Below are 19,012 nucleotides of genomic sequence, written 5' to 3' on the forward strand. Positions count from 1 at the left end.
TTCCAGGTCAGCCTGGTCTACAGAGTGAGTTCCAGGACAGCCAGAACTGTTACACAGAGAAACCCTGTCTCAAAAATCAAACCAAAAGATGTTGTTGGTGGTTAGTTTTTTTTGTTTTGTTTTGTTCTTTTTTTTAAAAAAAAAAAAACTCTTTGTTCTTTTGAGGGGGCTGCCACACAGTTCCCAAATACACAGAGGCTTATTCTTACTTATGAATGCCCAGCCTTACCTTGGCTCATTTCTCGCCAGTTTTTCTTAAATTATCCCCTCTACCTTTTGCCTCTGGGCTTTTACCTTTTTCTATTCCTGTATATCTTTTCTTTCCTTCTTATTCCGTTCGGCTGGCTGTGTTGCTGGCCCTTGTCGTCCTCTCTTCCCTTTGTTGCTCTTCCTATCTCCTCTTCCCAGATTTCTCCTATTTTCTCTGCCAGCCCCATCTTTGCTTTCTCCTGCCTAGCTATTGGCCAATCAGCTCTTTAGTAGGCCAATCGGGTGCTTTAGATAGGCAAGGCAAAGTAACACAGCTTCACAAATGCAACATAAAAGAATGCAACACATCTTTACATCATTAAACAAATGTTCCACAGCATAAACAAATGTAACACATCTTCAACTAATGTTCCATAAGATTTACTTCTATTTTTGATTATATGCATATGTGTGCATCTATATGTGGGTATGTGTGTATGAGTACAGGTGCCCAAGAAGGCCAGAAGAGGGTGCTGGGTCCCCTAGAACTAGGATTTGAGGTGGTTGAGCTGTTCAATGTATAAATTCAACTGCTGAGCCATCTCTCCAGTCCTTAGATTACTCTTATAAATAATTTCAAAATCCTAAGTGGTTCTGATTTCTAAAATATGTGGAAGCACTTCACCCTTCTGGAGAAATCACTCTACAGGAAAACAAAAGAACATCTTGAAACTCAGCATCCATGTTACATTATTTCTGCCTCGATATTCCTAACTCTTAATACCTAGTAACAGGTCTTGTTTCCAAGATTACCCACCACATCACAGTCCTCTCTCTCTCTCTCTCTCTCTCTCTTCTCTCTCTCAAGACAGGTTCTAACAGGCTCCTTAAACAGTCCTACTGTTCTCACATCGCTTTATTCAAGTATTATCAGTCATACAATACACCTAGCTAGCGCCTTGTCCATCTGGCTTTCATTTTCCCTATCTCCCCGCTAGCATCATAACACAGTCACAGAAGAAGGCAAAGGCATAATTTGGAAGTTTGTGATGTGTTCTCTTTTCTGAGCCAAATTCTTAAGTAGCCCAGGCAAGTATTGAACTTGCTAGGTAGATGAGGGTGGTCTTACACTCCTGATCCCCCAAGTGCTGGAATTACAGATGTGCACCACTGTTTATTTTTGAGACTGGGTCTCACCAGGTAGTTCAAGTTGGCCCTAAAATGTGTGATCATCCTGCCCCCACCCCCAGTGCTGGGATTATGTTTATGAGCCACTTTGCCCTCTGCCTCTCTCCCTCTCTATAGGAGGCTACATCTCACTATGTAGCTTTGTAGACCAGGCTGGCCTTGAATTCACAGTCCACAAGGCCCTCCTGTCTCTGCCTCCCAACTGCTACTGCTGGGATTAAAGGTGTGTGACACCATGCGTGGCTCTCTGCTGTCTTCACAAAATGTCAGGCCTGACTGGCTTCACCACGCTGACCTAATGGGCAACACACCTCCCATAGTAACATTTTCAAATGTAACTTTTCCCAAGCGATAGTTACTTGACAGTTTCCATCTTCTAAATAAAGTCAACCATATATTTGTGTTGTCTATTGTTAATGTCCACTTGAATCCTCATCCAAACAAGGCAGTTAGGTGATACAGAAACTAGCACTTGCCTTCACAACTAGACACTTAATATACAAATAGGAGGTTTTGTTTTGGCATCTTTAATAAAGGGTAGACCTGGTCCCCAGCACATGACAAAATTGTTTTCTGGTCTTCTTAAGGAGTGGAACATCTCTTTTTTTTCTCCCACGTGTGTATGTGCGTGCACACAAACGCGTGCGCGCACACACACATACACACACATCCTTTATAAAAAAGATGGGCCTGGTAGACCTGGTAGGTATACTAGGCATGACTGTGCACACCTGTAATACTAGCACTTGGGAAGTGGAGGCAGAAGAATGAGATCACAGGTCAACCTGTGCTATATGATACCTTCTCTCTAAATAAATGGCCTGGTTATTGAATTTTCCTAGGAAATAGTACTAGGGCTTCAATATGACCTTTAGTAATTGCTAGGAACTGCAGATGGAAACAATAAGCAAGTTGTCAACAGTTGTATTAGCAAAAAAAACCCCATATAGCTCTTCATTTCCATATTTTATTAGTCATTTAGATGAGACTTAATCATGGATTTTAAATACATAGAGACAAACTTGTGCCAGGAACCAGTAGGTAGCATTTGTAGAAAAGCACATCATTGTACGTTTCAGCTATCCCTCCATAAGAATGCAGGGTTAGAAACTACATATGGGAGACATACAGTCCATGAATTGAAGTTTTGATTCCTGACCTGGGTAGGATCAAGCTCAACACACGAGCAAAGTTCCAGTAGTAAGCAGGTAGAATAGCTGAATGACCATTACTTGTCAGCTAATCTGTACTGGGTGTTTTGATGTGTTCATTTGCAGAGTTTACAAACTGACTTGGTGGCAGCGGACTTGTATTGGGGATCTGAACCATGTATTAGAAGGACCAAGACAGAATGCGACTCTATTGTCTTTAAAAGGTTGCTGTTCCTCTGCATGATGCCATCTTTATATTGTCAAACTCCAAACTGTTCACATTCGTTTTCAACCAGACTCTTCTAGTCCAACTGCTTTTGAGGTATGCATCACACCAGGGGACTGAACTCAGGGCCGAGAGTATGCTGGCCGATCCCGACCACTGAACTCCCTCTCTAGCCCTCCTCCTATATTGGTTTATCTTCAAACGATTAAACATACTACATTTTTGTATTTCACTTGGAGTAAAGAGAGAGTGAACAAACAAAGAAAGCACTACTGTTATTACCAAACAACCGTGGATACACGCTCTTACAAAAAAACACACAGATCTGAAATTCAGAACTTATTTATTGAACGGATATGCAAGAATACCAATAAAAGGAAACTAATACTACGAACTACAATTTTGAAAATAAAGCCAATATAACAGGAACAAAATATACATAACATGTGAGGAATGTTTGATTTTTGACCCATGAAGCATTCCTTATCTTTACAATTAACTTAAATGTCTGTTAAAACAAAACTGTGCCTTGGTCTAACTTCAGTGCTTTTTCAAAAAGCAACAACATTCTACAACACTTTTGCTTTGAGATATTTGAGATTCACACATTTGTTCAAGTACATAGATTCGATTCAATAGCAGATGTATATAGATCACGTTCTGTTAGTATCTTGAGTAGTATATACTGAACAAGTACCACCTCAAGTTTGAAACTGCTGATCCTTGAAATGAAATTTACTTCAGGTGTGGGTTTTTAAACAATGAGATGAAAGTAAAACACCCCCTCCCCCCAGGAACTTATTAAAGTATAGAAACTCAAGTCTACCCTTCTACTCTAAAGAACATTTCCTACTAACGTTTCTGGTAAGGCAATAAACGCACCAGAATAATCTTCAATATACGCTTGCAAAGATTACACGTTTTAATATTAATAATGACAAAAAAAGAATAAAACAAAGAAAAAACAGGAGAAAAAAGACGCATCAAAATTTCAGGCTAAAATACGCATAAGACAGCCATGGCAGTATTTTTGGAAATGATGTAAATGCCATATATTTACCAAATAATGTCATGCTTATTAAAACTACAGTTAAGGACTTAAGAGATGTACAGTAAATACACTGCTGAGGTCCATTTATCTAAATATTAATACCACAATGTAATTACTAGCCAGGTGATGAAGATGCTACTTGGGAACACAAGTACTGTACAATTTTTACATTGTAAGGCACTTTTACTCAGCATAGAATGAAAACAGAAACAAAGAATCAAAATATTGGAAGTTTACACCCAAACATGAGTTTTTAATGTGACTTCAGTTTTAAATGAAGGTTATTTAGCCAATCACACCACAGTGAGAAAAACAGGTAGTCAGCCACTTATCTAACCAACCAAAAGGTAAAGTGCTTTTCTGGTTGCTAGTGGCAGAGAAAGGGCTAAAAAACCCATACAAAGTCATACATTTACTACATATCAAATCCATCAACTGACAGCTATAGTATTTGAAGTCCTGTATATAATTATTGACTGGCCATAATTACCCCTGGCACCTTCCATTTTTCTTAAAAAATTCATTACAGTAGTTGTCCAAAAATGAAGGAGCTCTATTTCTCCATGGGTAAGTTCTATGGCACACAATGTAAAAATTACCTAGACACAGTGATTTAAAGATTTAAAAAATAATGTTTTCAAGCTGTTATAAGGAAATAAAGTACAGATCCTTTGGAAAAAGTCACATCGCTTGGTAAACAAACTGAGATCTGTCCTTGCACTTCAAGTCATGATGAACCTTGAAAATTAATCACATACACATCATGGCATATTAAGAGCAAAAGGAGAAGACGTACAAGGCAATCCACTACTAAAGCTAGTTTCCTTCTAAAATAACAATAAAAGATGGTTAAAATAAAGCAAGCATCGAGTCCCTTGATTTAAGTAAATGTGTAAGTACACATTTTAACAAACATGATCTTAAGGGACTAGCAGTTTAAAAATTCAGTCAATAAGCACAGTGTAATTTTCCACCTGTTACATTTAAAAATGCTGTTCAACCAGCTGCAGAAAAGATCAATGTACAGTCAAGTTAGTATGTTGTTATTTGCAAATCTGGTCATTGTGGTAGGTTAACTAATAATTCAGAGCTCAGAATCCCTACCTTTCATACTGAGGTGCTATGGTAATATTAGGCAGACCACAACTATTTTTTTTGGCTTTGCCATAAAGAAATATATAAATGTGCTTCAGCAGGTAAGTGGAAGAGCGCCACTAGCGAGAGACGCCAGTGGAAATCCTTTCTAAAAACCTGGTGATTAAGAAACACTTCCGAGCCCTAGAAGAAAGCAGGGCACAAAAGCCTATTCAATATGTAAGCAAACCAATGACTGAAAGCATTAAATAAAGTTTCTAAAATAGTGGTCACAAAACCAAAAATAAATACTGTTTTCCTCAAAGCCTTTTTTCTTTTTCTTTATAATCTGTTAGCACAGGAGACCTCCTGATATACTTTGGACCAGGATGTGAAGTGTTCCACACAACAGGGCACTTGACAGGAACTCATTTTGGACATGGTGTCCAAAGTCCTTAGCGCATTGGTAACCTCTTTAATCTCACAGAGGTTTAATTGGCTGCTGTCAAAGATTATTTTGCCAGAAGTTCTCTGTACAGCACAGAAAGGTGTACTGACAAGAGAATTTTGGAAGATGCGCTAGAGCTCAGAGCTTCTCATCCCCAGTTGCCCAGAGTCCATGCCTGATCAGTGAGAACGACTCTAAAAAGGAAGGCTTCAGCACACTTCTTGGAAGAAACGTTTAACATTTGCTGTGGAAGCCAAGATAAAAAGAAGGTTCTTTTCATTTGTAGTTTCCATTGCTTGAGTATGAAAAAAAAGGTTCACAAGTTACCAGGTGTCGCCACCAGAGGCGTGCTTGCATGGTGAAGTACAACTTGCTTCCGGTTTCCTTTGAGCATGGATCCACTACAAACTTAAACATCCTAAGTAGCAGAACTTTGTTCAGTCCAGACATACAGTTTACTTCATCCGATGTCTGTTTTAACTGCTGACAGTATACACATGGTTAATAGTGTTTCGATTGCTTCCCAGAAACTGCAAACTACAGCTACATAATATCAATATGTCAAATTCGGCCATCTAGTGAGGCTCAGAAAACAAACAAGGGGTTTTTCCGGCAGTTCAATAAAGGATCTAAGAGTGGGGCAGTAAAAAGTTACAAACCCTTTTTTTTTTTAATTTAGAAAAGAGTGAAAAGCAAAAAAGCATAGGAGTTACAGATGTCTTATTCTCAGTTTTCTAACTCTCTCTGTCCCAGGAACCTGTTTAAAAGATGATAAAACATGTAAAATATGATGCTTACGGTGATATAACGAATATAACATTATTGAGGAATAAATAGGGATAGCTTATTGATTTCACATTCTGACTATATTTACTGATAAAGTAGATAGCTTGTGTTTATGCTTCTAAAACTGACCAGCTTAAAAAAAAAAACACAATTGTGCAGGCCTAGACAATCCTCAGCATTCTGGCACTACACTCGTAACTCAATATAATAGGATTAAAATTCTTGCTGCACATTGTCTTTCTGTTTCAGTGTACATGGTATTCTCACAAGAGAGCTCGTCAAATCCACTTCCATACCTAGTTTCCATTAAGCTGCTGCTGGGTTAGTTGCTGATCAATCGCTAATCTTCCCCGGCTTTTACTCTCTCGCTCCTCATCTTCTTCATCTCGCTCATCATTTCCACTATGGTTTTTACAATATAGTCTACAATGACAAAAGACAAACATCTCACAGTCCTTTGTCGAATGTTGATGAGAGTATAATGAAATCATCACTAGCAGAGGTTGGTTCCCCTATAAACTATGGGCTTCCTCATTCACACTTAGTACCATGAGATCCATCATCATCAGGGAAGGGCACCTGAGGATAAGCCCCATGCTGGAAGGAGACAACGGCCTCCCCAAAGGTCTCCACTTGCATAGACAATGCCACACACGTGCTTCCAACAAATAAATAGAAGAAAAGCAATAAATTTCTTTAAAAAAACAACTTTTCTAGACACTCTGGAGGGCTATTCAACTGTGAGGTCTGCTCCGGAGTGACACCCTGTTTTAAAACAACCCAAAAATCAACTTTCAGGTAAACAAATGAACTAACGAAATGTTACAAATTTACTTCAGTTACATAATTTACATTCACATTTTGAGAACTATACCTTTAAAAAATATTTACTTTGTGTTTTTTGTATGTATGTGCATCCAGAAACCAGAAAAAGACACTGGATCCCCTCCCTCAAAGAGAAAAAAGTGTTCTTAGCCACTGAGCCATCTCTCTGGCCAAAGAATAATTAAAGGTGCTTGCCTCGACCTCCAGATGCCCTTGTTTAATACCCAGGACCCACATGGTGAAAGAAGAAAAATGAGCAGACAGACAGAGAGATCCATTTTCTACACCCTGTGACTTTCTGCTTGTATTTCATGACAGAGCCTTCCTCAAGGTCCTCCAGTGCCTCTGCATCATGAGCGTCCTCCTTGCCTTCTTTAGGAATCTGTCATTTCCCTGCATTGTACTTGGCTGTCCCTTCATCTACACTGGCCCTGCCAATTTCCTTTCATTTCAGAACACCGACCCTTTTAAGACGGCATTGGCTGTAATCCCAGCACTCGGGAGGCAGAGGCAGGCGGATCTCTGTGAGTTCGAGACCAGCCTGGTCTACAGAGCTAGTACCAGGACAGGCTCCAAAGCTACAGAGAAACCCTGTCTCTAAAAACCAAAAAAAAAAAAAAAAAAAAGACGGCATTGGAACAGCTTGTCAGCTGCAAACTGGATTTGTCTACTACCACTTTATTTGGTTCTCTCTCACTCCATTTCATACAAACCAGGAATAAAGCTGAGTTTGATCAGCTTCAGTCTGTAAATCAGGATGCTCTACAACTGATCCTGTCCACTTCTAGGGTCATGTGATTTCCAATTGTCCCCTAATGGTGCTATACTTAAATTATATGATTAAGGCAGCAGTGCCCAAGGCAGAGTTAGTCCTTGTATATGTAGCTTTCCCTTGAAAACAAGCAAGTGCTTGCTGGAGTGATTTTTTTTCTTAGACTGTATATTTGAAAGACATGAAGTTTTTAAGGGAAAATGATGTAGGTAGCTTTTGATAATTAGTTGTGGAAGGGAGAATGCAAGTTCAAGGCCCGAGCAGACAACCTAGTAAGACCCTGGCTCAAAAAAGAAAAAAAAAAAAAAAAAAAAAAAAGTAAAGAAAAGAAACAAGGAAAGAAGAGAAAGCTAAGAATATAGCTCAGTGCTAGAGTATCTACTTAGCATGTACATATTCAATTCCAAGAAACACACATGACACACGCATGCACACACAGACACAATCATAGAAAAGGTGATCTGATGGTACATGCACTCAATAGACTTTTACCTAGCCAGAAAAAAATGCATTGGTAGGTATTGGTAAAGGAAAATGGATGAAAGTGGAGATCATTCTGTTAATTAAGATCAGCTTCACAAAGACAAGTGTGTGGAAGCTAGGGGGTAGAAAGACCATGCAACAAAAAAGGACATTAAGGATGGGGATTGAAGGGCTAAATGTGATTAAAGTATGTTACATGCATGCTATAACGAACAAAACCCCTTTATACAGTTAGTATATTGTAACAAGAAAAAAAGAGAAGAGAAAAGAAAGACTGGGGAGAAGATGATGGTGGTGGGCTGAATCAAACTCGGTTTTAGGTAATTTTTACAGCAATGATGGAACAGTGCCCTCTTGTGGTCAGTAGTGGAGAGAGGGCCCAGCAGAAGCCAGAGACCTGGAACCAGACCAATGAATGACTCATTGCAGCAAATGAATACTTTCAAGTAAAGACGCATGAACTAAAGGGCACACTGTGTGACTCACTGTGACGTGTTGTGGCTTCCATGATGAGATTTCCCCCACTTTTCTCCCTTTCTTTTCTTTTAAGTTTTATTTTGGGGTGGTCGGGGGCAGAGGACAGGATACGAAGGAACAGGGAAATGAATGGGATCAGGATGCAGGATGTGCAATCCACAAAGAATCAGTGAAGATTTATTTCTCACAAGGTTTAAAAGCAACATTTGAATAGAACAGATGGTAAGGATGGACTTGGAGTACTATAATTGAATACAAGCTATGTGGGGTTTTTGGGGGGACAGAGTCTCATTATGTAGCCAATGAGAACAAGCAGTCCTACAGACAGACCTAGAACTCAAATGTAGCCTAGTTGAGCCTCAAACTTATGGTACAAGTGATACCAATTTGGGATTTTTTTTGTTCTGTTTCACTGAGGCAGTTTTATAAAGCCCAAGTTGACCTCAAACACACTGTGGCTGCGGCTGCCCTAGCACTCCTGAGCCTCCAGCCTCCATATTCTGATCTTGAACTTGCTATGTAGTAGTGCATGACGTTGAACTGTTGAACTCCTGCCTCCACATCCCAAGTACTGTATACACAACTGTTTTTATGATATGATAGGGACTGAACTCAGACAAAGGGCTTTATGCATGCTAGGCAAGGTCTCCACCAGCTAAGCCAACCCGGCACTGAAATACTTTTCTGACAGATAAAAAATTAATCTAAATGTCTAAACCAGGAACCAATAAAAAGCCAATTAACCCATACAGTGGAAAACCACACAACCATTAAAATTGTTGTGAGTTGTTTAGTGTCTCAGATAGAATAAATGGAAAACAGATTGTAAGCAACTGCCAACCACATCTGACATCTTCCCTCTGTGTGCCTTATAGATGAAGAATATCAATCTTATTTAAGCTGCAATTTTGCTACACAGAGCACACCAATTTACTAGAGAAAAAAACTATGCTCTGATTACTACTAAGAGAAAACTGTCAACATTTTTGGATTTGCTTAACTTTATATTGGTGTCTAGATTAATTTGGTTGACTAGGTATCTTTTAATGCCAAGTCCATCTATTAAGAAATGTAATATGCTTCATCTGAGTGCTTAGCAAAATGCAACTGTTTTTAAAATTGGTTAAAGTTGAGGAGCGGGACCGAGGGGGGACATTTTTCCTTCACATTTTTAAACCAATTATTACTGAAATTGCCTTTTAAAAGGCATCTCATGTAGTGCAATCTTACTGTGCTTTCATTTATTTTCCTGAGTTTAAACTTGATTCCTTTGCACTGTACATCTGGGTTGGTGTGTGTGTGTGTGTGTGTGTGTGGTGCTGGGAATGAAACTTGGGGCCTCCGTCAACTGTGCTACTACCACTGAGCTATGCTGTAGCCCCTTTTCTTGTTGCAAGAGCTAACCTCTAGAGCAATTGAAGGTAATGCTGGTAGCTGGCACCTTTGTCTTGTTCCTAATCGGAATAAATACATATGCTCAGTCTAATTGTTCCATTAGAGATGAGCATGAGCAAGAATCACCTTAAGTTTGATCCTCATTGCAGCCCTACTGAACTGAAACATGTCTGGTAGGTTACAGACATGGACATTTCCAAAAAGACCCAATCTGCATCTGTAATTCTGAGGCCCACCTTGCATCAGGGGTCATTGCTCTTTCCCTTCAATGCTAAATAAACTATTTGTTGTTTTCTCCTGGACACCCTATCATGATTCTTAACTTAGCAAAGGTATCATTGAGATGATACTCTAAGGTTCTGAAACTGACACTCAAAGTTATAAAGTGGTCTTTCATCCATTTACCTGGAAGGTGATGACATGGTTTTTCTTTACTAATTTACAATAGACCACATGAACACTTATTTTCCAATTTTAAACATCTGATTACAGAGCTGGGTTTATGTTTACAGTTTATATTGACTATGCAAACATATGCACTGATGAGACAGGTACAGCTTGATTTGAATGGTTTGCTATTACAGTTAAGCAAGTCTTACACAATAAAACAGAAGTCTCCCATCTCTTGTTAGCTCTCTATATAATATTTGCATTATCTGTTGCTTAGCGGCCTGAGAGCATTAGCATGTTATATGTGCCCCCAAAGGGCTTGATGACTCAACATACAACTGCTTTTTCTACAAACAAGAGACCCAGAAGTATGTTTAATTGCATATTAGTTATTGTTTTACTAAATATTAAGTCCATGGAAGTGTTTCACAACTCTCAAGGGCAAATCAAGTTCCAGGGATTCCTATCAAATTCATTCTCCATCTGATGAAAGGAATGGAACTACTATAGACACACAAGTAAGTGGAAGACCAATTACAAAAAGTGATATGCAATCCCAAATTTCAGAAGATATTCTGTCTTCCTGTCTTGTGCGAGGACTGAATTTCATACACACCAAGAAAGTACTTTAATCCAAGTATGTCAAGCAGAAGCAGAAAGGAGACAAGATGAACTACCATGCTATCGCTGATGAAGCAGGTGAAAATGGTGGATAATCTCAACTAGGGTGCAGTTGTGAAGATAAAGCCAAAAGACGTCTTGGCAAGACTGGAAGGCTAGACAAGATGTACATACCTTTAATCCCAGCACTAAGGGGGCAGATATGTGTGATTTCAAGACCAGCAAGGACAACCTTGTTTTAGAAAAAAAAAAAAACAAAAGCAACCCTAGAATTTGTCTCAGTGCTAGAGTGCTTACTTGGCATGTGTACAGCAGAACACCTGTGCTGTGTTTACCTTTGTCTTCTACATCTCAGCTCCAGCAATTCTGTTTTCTGTTTTTAGCAAAATCTCAAACACTTCTTACCACAGGTTAGGTTAGCTTTTTCATCTAGATGCTTACATAATGTATAATTGAGCAATGACTTGTCTGTCATTTAATTAAATGGTAGAGCTGTTGGGAGAGCTTAACAAACTTTAAGTTTCCTAACGACAGTCTTGTGCCTGAGTGATCACTAGTGAATGACCAGCGCATACAGTCAGAGAAAAATGCTAACTGTAGTCCTCATTCCTGATACAATAGCATCAGTGTTCTAAAATTGCCTGAAACACTGTTGAAGCATAGAGATGAAGAAAGTAGTGCATCTTTCTAAGGGCACTAACTTCCTGGCATGTTAAAGAAACAGACAGTTGTTATCTTACTTGTAAATTCCTCGTGACATATTTTCAATGTATTTTGCTTTGTCTTGTACTCCACAGTGATAATGGTAGGTTTTAACACAGGCTTTTATTTCGCATCCAATAGTTGCACCAGGCTGACTGCAAAGTGTGCATTTCTGTTTAAAGAAAAAGAACAGTTAGAAGCAGTACTTCAAGGTGTAGGCAATCTTATTTATTCTATTTTAAGTATATTTTAGCCAACTACTTCCATTTCTATAGAAACAGCAGACAGGAGCTGGTGAAATGACTCAGTGATTACGAGTATTTGCTGCTCTTGCAGAGAACTAGAGTCCAGTTCCCAACAACCATGTTGCACAGCTCACAAATGCCTGTAACTCCAGGTACCAGATGCCTACGTCTGGCCTCCATGGGTACCCTCATCCATGTGTGCATAAAATCATCCATGTGTGCATAAAGCACACACACATGCACACAAACAAAAATAAATATTAAAAATAAAAAACAGCTGATATTTTCTACTAAAAAATACACCAAAAAAGCACAGTTATATAGCATATAATCAAAGCTGTGACAACATATATGGTTGGACTATAAATACAGATGACACTCCTTAATTTTGCCAAGCACAAAAATAACATTAGGTATTTTAGTGGTTTGACACCTTTTCCTTCCTGAAATCATATCCTTTCTTATTATGATTGGAAAAAATGAGAAAAACAGGAAAGCAATCCCTCCATTAGGAGGCTCACTACTAAGTTTCCAGAATGGCAAAGGGAGACTTATGGGGCTGAAATCTTTTCAAAACTTCTCAGCTTCTCCTAAATAATACTGTGAGATTAACAGGTGCCCACTGCAAAAGAGGTCTCACAGTGCAGTAAGTCTGACAAACAAGAGGTAGGCAGATTGTCTTTCCCCAGAATGTTTCATAGCCCTTCTCCAGGATAGGGGCATAGTAAATAGCCTACACACTTATTCCACTGCAGTTAGCCTTTTATGTTTAGACTGGTAGGAAAGGACCATGATGCACTAATTTCTACTGGAGTAGACACAGGGGACTAGCATTTACCCTAACCTTTAACAGAGTCATACAATAAATTCATCAAGAGAACTGAATTTTTGTCCCACTCACTTATTTAGACTTCTGTCTAGATAACACAGCACCACCACACAGGAGGATAAGGTGACTTTCCTATATGTTTGGTACTAAGGATTTCAGCTTCAAAGTAATCACATTTAACAACCAAATGAGCTGAATCTAAAGAACAGACAATTGTCACATTTGAAAATAAGTTCCACAAAGAAAAAGTCATTTCTAGTGGAGCTGGACAAGGACCCTAAATATCTGAAGCTACCACATGAAAGAGTGAAGGAGAACTTCACAACAAACTGATCACCCCATCCAGGACCAGCCATAATGTACTCGATAGGTAACCCAGGGGAAGATAGAGTCCTTCTTGTACAATACTAATATGGCCCCAAGTGTTGAAACTGAATCTATTCATACCCTTATGTGTAATTCCCAGTTTCTTTTTAAAAATTACTTTCTGTGTTATGAGTGTTTTGCCTGTATGTATATATGTATGCATGTATGTGCACCACATGCATGCCTAGATCTTGGAACTGGAGTTACAGTTGAGTATCATGCAGGTGCTGAGGATTGAACTTAGGTCCTCTGTAAGAGCAGAGGACTTAACTGCTGACCAACACTCCAGTCCCTTATTTAATTTTTCAAATGACTCACTTTATTTTTTAGATCTTTTTAATATTTATATATTTATTTTGTTTTGTTCATTTATTTGAAACAGGGTTTCTCTGTGTAGCTTTGACTATCCTGGAACTCTCTCTGTAGACCAGGCTGGCCTTGAACTCAGAGATCAGCCTACCTCTGCCTCCAGAGTACTGGGATTAAAGGAGTGTGCCACCACTGCCCAGTCTTTTATTTTATGTGTATGGGTGTTTTGTCTGCATGTCTTTCTATGCACCATATGCTTGTAGTGTCTGCGAAGGCCAGAAGAGGGTGGAGGGATCATGGAATGGTACTTAAAGATGGCTGCGGACCATCATGTGGGCACTAAACATTGAACCCAGCTTCTCTGGAAGAGTGGCAAGGGCTCTTAAGCACCGAGTCCTCTCTCCAGCCACTTACTTTTTAAAAGATTTATTTTTAATCATGTATATGTGTGCAGAAACATACACATGTGAGTGCAGACACCTATGGAAATCAAAAGAGGGTGTTGGATTCCCTGGAGCTAGAGTTACAAAACTCAAACACTAGTACATTCTCTTTACCCTTGAGCCATCTCTCCAGTCTCTGTAATTCCCACTTTAGATAGCAATATGGAGGATAGACAAACAAGTTTAAAAAGCAAACAAATGTATAGTTTGTGTTTTTCAACAAGTCAGAGAAAGTGAGACAGAGGGGGCTGGAGAGATGGCTAAGCAGTTAAGAGTACTAGTTGCTCTTCCAGATGAACCAGGTTCAATTCCCAGCAACCACATGGTGCTTCACAATTAACTGTCTTTAGCTCCAGTTCCAGAGTACCCAATACCATCTTTTGCCCTCCTGGGCACAAATGTGCATGAATACATGTAGACAAAACATCTATATACATAAAATTAAAAGACAAAAGAGATTGGAAGAGGAGGCACTGGCCTGTGTTATGTAAGGGATATATGAAGCAAATGTAGGGGCCGGAGAGATGGCCACTTTTGCAGGGAATCCAGGTTTGGTTCTAGCATCCACATTGTGGCTCACAACCTTCCTTAACTCCAGCTGTAGGGAATCTAATGTCTCTTTCTGGCCTCTACAGGAACATGCAGAAACATGTATATACAGACACACACACACAGACACACACACACACACACACACACACAAAGATAAAATCTAAAAAGGGGAAAGAATCAAATGTGACAATTCATAGGAAGACCACTGGGATTCACTGTCCACCAGCCTAGCTTCAGGTTTAGAGAAATACTGTATCTCAAAGGCACAAGGTGGAGAGGGGCAGGGTAGGACATATGACATGACTCTTTTTTCCAAATGTACTCACATAGGCATGAGCAACCCACCCCCCACCCCCACCCCAATGAAAGACTTCAAGCAGTAAGAATAAAAAGCACAGGTGAAATAAGTGCTATAAATTCTCAGTGACTGATGAATTGGAATAGAGGAAATTTTCACAATAAAACTTGAAAGAGGTTTGCATTCCACTGGCCCTCCACATTCATCAGCTCTAACGTTGTGCTTCTTAAAGCTACTGACCAGTAATCAGGTTATATTTAAAATTATGAAGTACTTCATATTAAATTTCTGATAACTAGATAAATATGAGATTTGCCTTAAATTTAAAGCAGAATCTAATGCAATATGTATATGTGTATATGTATATATATAAAAATCACAGACCATCCTTTTTCCTCGTTTAATCTCCTGAAGTACAGTTTTAATATCAAAATCTCCAAATTCTGCTCTTGATGTTGTTGTGAGCTGGACAGTGCCAGAAGAAAACAACTATAAAAGAAAAATGCAGAACATAACCACTTAGCAGTTCTTATAAGAAAAATTTAAGCAGTGCAGTAACAAGTCATTAATTTCTATAACTCCCAGAGCAAGATTTTACCTAAATAATCAATATCAACTCAAGTATTTTAAATATTTTCATGTCTCATTGCAATATAAACCAAAATGGAAATAAAAACCCAACGAAGATTGCCAATTGGAGCTCAGATTATAACCTGCTTTAAATAACAGATTTCAATAATACCATTACCCTGTTTGCCCAACTATTAATATTTCCAGAAAGCTTTGAAAAATATATTAAATTGGCAAACTTCAACTAGCAATATAGATTAGAATCCTTTTTGATATTGTGTTTTCAAAACAGATATATATCTAAAATCTACTCCATGAGGGTCCTTGGAGAGAACATATTTTGAAAAAGAAAATTTTGGGTAAATCTAGTGTGTACTATAATCCAGAATTCTGTTTATTTGGGGCGATATGGTCTTAATTTTTTTTATTACACTATATATTTCTATATGTGCCACAGCATGTGGGTGGAGGTAAAAGAACTTGCAGGAATCAGTTCTCTCTTTCTGTCACACAAGTCCTGGGAGCACAAGTACCTTTATCTGCTGTGCCATTTCCTAGGCCCAGTTAGTTAGATTTTGAGACAGTGTCTGACTATGTATTTTAGGCTGGCCTTGAACTCAAACTTAAGATGTTTTCTCCGTTTCAGCTTCCCAAGTGCTGGGCTGATAGGCTTGTGATTTCACATCTATTAACAACTTATTATATAAATAACTTTTCAGAATTAATTTTAAGTGAGATGACTAGTTCAATACAACCTAGCTCAAAAGATAAATAAGGCCAGGATATAAGGATGCAAGAAGAGAATCTCTCCAAGGAATTTTAGAGTCTATTAGGAAAGGTACATTCATAAACAACTGCAATACAGAGTGCTAAGTACTACAACAGTGATATTTATTAAGTTATATGTGAAGCCCAAGGCATTTATAAACATTTGTATTTAATAAATGATTATAAAGATGAAATTCTTAGACTTACAGAGTATTTTGATATGGTAACTATAATTAGTATTACTTCAAATATGGGTTTGTTTGTTTTTTTAAAAAAAATCTGAAGTATACTAACATTTGGGGCACATACCCTTTAATCCCAGCATTTGGGAGGCAGAGGCAGAGCTCTCTGGGCTCAAGGCCAGCCTGGTCTGCAGAGCAAATTCCAAGAAATCCAGGGCTACCCAGAGAAACCCTGTCTCAAAAAACTAAAAGATTTGGGAGCATAACATATTATTTGTGATGCTTTGTACTAATTGTCATCTTGACACAATCTATTAATCACCGTGTAGACAAATCTCTGGGCATGTCTGTGAGACAATTTCTAGATTAGGCTGAGGTGGGTGGCATCATTGCATGGGCTGAGGCTCCAAACTGAATAAACGAGAAGCAAACATTTACTGTTCTCTGCTTCTTGACTGTGGATTCAATGTGACCAGCTGCCTCATGCCCCAGCCATACCACCACTTCCCTACACAATCCAAACTGAACAAACCCTTCCTCTTTTTCTTTTTGTCTTCTCTCCTTTTCTTTTTGTCTTTTGAGGCAGGGTCTCAATATGTAGCTCTCTGGTTTAGAACTCAAATAAGTGTCTGATTCTGCCTCCCTAGTGCTGGAATTAAAGGCATGCACCACTACATCAGCCCAAATTCTTCCTTTCTTAAGTTGCTTTGCTCGGGTATTTTGTCAAAGCAATGAGGAAAGTAACTAATACTTCACTATGCAAGGATCTAAAACAATATTTGAAACAAAAGCACTAGATTTGATTACCAGCTAAAAGATTTTTTAAAAAAACCTTAAGAACCATGCCTACCATGCATTTATAGTGTGCAGCTGCCTTCTTGGCATTAAATATATGCAACTTCCCTCTTGCTTCATTTTCTTCCTCCCCTACATGGCAAAATCCACATTTAGGCCTAGTGTCATTAGGACTGCTCCTGTGTGGAGATCTATCCCGCTGTAAATATAAAAGGAAAAAGACAGTTAAAATGGATTCAAAGCTTATTAACACTTCAAACAATATATCTTACCTGTAGACACAGTTTAAATGGAACTATTCATGTTCCAACAAACGGGAGGAATTCACTAGTTTTCTACTTACATAGGAACTACTTTCAATTTCGTCTGTTCCATGGGAAGATGTAGATCGGGTGTCTTCTGTCAGCCCTTTAAAATTAGTTTTCCTTGGTCTTCCTTTGCGACTTTTCTTCTTAGTCTTTGGAGATGAGGGCTCCAGTTCATGCTCATTAAAACTTTCTTCTAAATCAGCTGCTCAGAAAGAAAGCAAAGCTTTACATGGATCTACTTTAACAACCAGCACTAGGTCCATGAGGTCTGCTAGGTCTGGGAGCTATGCTTCTCATTAGCATGAAATGGGCCCTGGAAATGCAGAGGACTGGTCTGGGGCATATTAAAAATAAGTGTTGTGATACTGGCTGTGTGGCTTTTCAGCATCATTACAATTATAATAAAATAATCTCAGACATACTGATCACATCTCAAGAACTTATTAGACACACTGGGCAAATGGCAACAGCATTAGCAGAGACCTTAATTTCCATCACTGCAGTTCTATGGACAGCACTGATATATATGGTTCATCCATTGTGATAACTGAACAAACAACTCCAACTTTAAAGCCATTTATGACTGACCTAATTGATAAATAGTTAAACATATCTTAAGTACAAAAAGAAGCTCTATCACAAGCAATAAAAAGCCATTAGTGAGTTAGCTGCATGTACTTTCATTAAACTCTTAGGAATTTTACAACTACTTTACCCATAAATGAGAAAAGAATTCTACAATTAACAGAAAGTATTTCATTCAATTATTCACCATAAATATTTATTTATTAAAGGCCCAATATTTGAGGATATGCGATGGCTTGGTGGGTGAAGGTACTTGCTGCCAAGCTTGGCAACCTAAGTTCAAGCCCCAGAATTGACATAAAGACAGAAGGAAAGAAACACCACAAAGTTGTTATCCTCATCTGCTGTCTGGCACATACATGCATCATACATAGACATAGTTTTAGTAAACATTTTTAATATAAGTACTTATAAGATAATGTATTTAGTATTAAGAATGGTACAAAAACCAAACATTAATTTGCCTTGGGGCCAACCTATAAGTTTTAGACAAAACCTTCTAATACATTCATTGGTTTTCCTTTAGTATGTTACTGACTGTAATTCTACGAACTAATTTCTCAATGAGAAATTCTATCAGCTCTATTCTCAGATGCCAATATCTTTCTTAGGATATACATTCATGATTCGTGATAGGGGAAAAGAACAACTCAGTATGTTTGAATACATATAAACTCAGGGATAACACTAATATTAGATTATAAGGTAGTTATACCAATTAGTCCCAGAGAGTGAGGTGAGAGAATTTTTGAAACCAATTTTAGGTCCAGAGAAATGGTGGCTCAGCAAGTAAAAGTGCTTGGTGCCAAGCCTGACAACCTAAGTTCGATCCCTAGGATTCACATGATGGAAGGAGAGAAATGACAAGTTGTCCTGTGACCTCCATCCATATGCACACTGTGGTATGCATATGGCCCCCGACATACACACATACACACAAATGTAGCAAGTTTTAAGGTAATTTTAATTGCACCTTTGTACTCT

General features: G+C 38.5%; 1 protein-coding gene across 5 annotated transcripts in view; it reads right to left on the reverse strand.

Moving 5' to 3' along the window:
• Positions 1–2,370: 2,370 nt before the first annotated feature.
• The window catches only part of LOC121437402 (PHD finger protein 6), a 42,199-nt gene continuing 25,557 nt past the window's right edge, over positions 2,371–19,012 (reverse strand). For all 5 annotated transcript variants that reach the window (XM_041637294.1, XM_041637293.1, XM_041637290.1 and 2 more), the window contains 6 exons: positions 17,479–17,645; positions 17,191–17,334; positions 15,205–15,309; positions 11,817–11,950; positions 6,410–6,536; positions 2,371–6,084 (listed from right to left, as the gene is read on the reverse strand). In XM_041637294.1, coding sequence (XP_041493228.1) covers positions 6,410–6,536; positions 11,817–11,950; positions 15,205–15,309; positions 17,191–17,334; positions 17,479–17,645 — 677 coding nt within the window. In that variant the 3' untranslated portion in view covers positions 2,371–6,084. The remainder of the gene's footprint in view (positions 6,085–6,409; positions 6,537–11,816; positions 11,951–15,204; positions 15,310–17,190; positions 17,335–17,478; positions 17,646–19,012) is intronic.

The sequence above is a fragment of the Microtus oregoni genome, unplaced genomic scaffold (assembly GCF_018167655.1).
Source record: "Microtus oregoni isolate MIOR12 unplaced genomic scaffold, Mior012 000052F_004, whole genome shotgun sequence".
NCBI lineage: Eukaryota > Metazoa > Chordata > Mammalia > Rodentia > Cricetidae > Microtus > Microtus oregoni.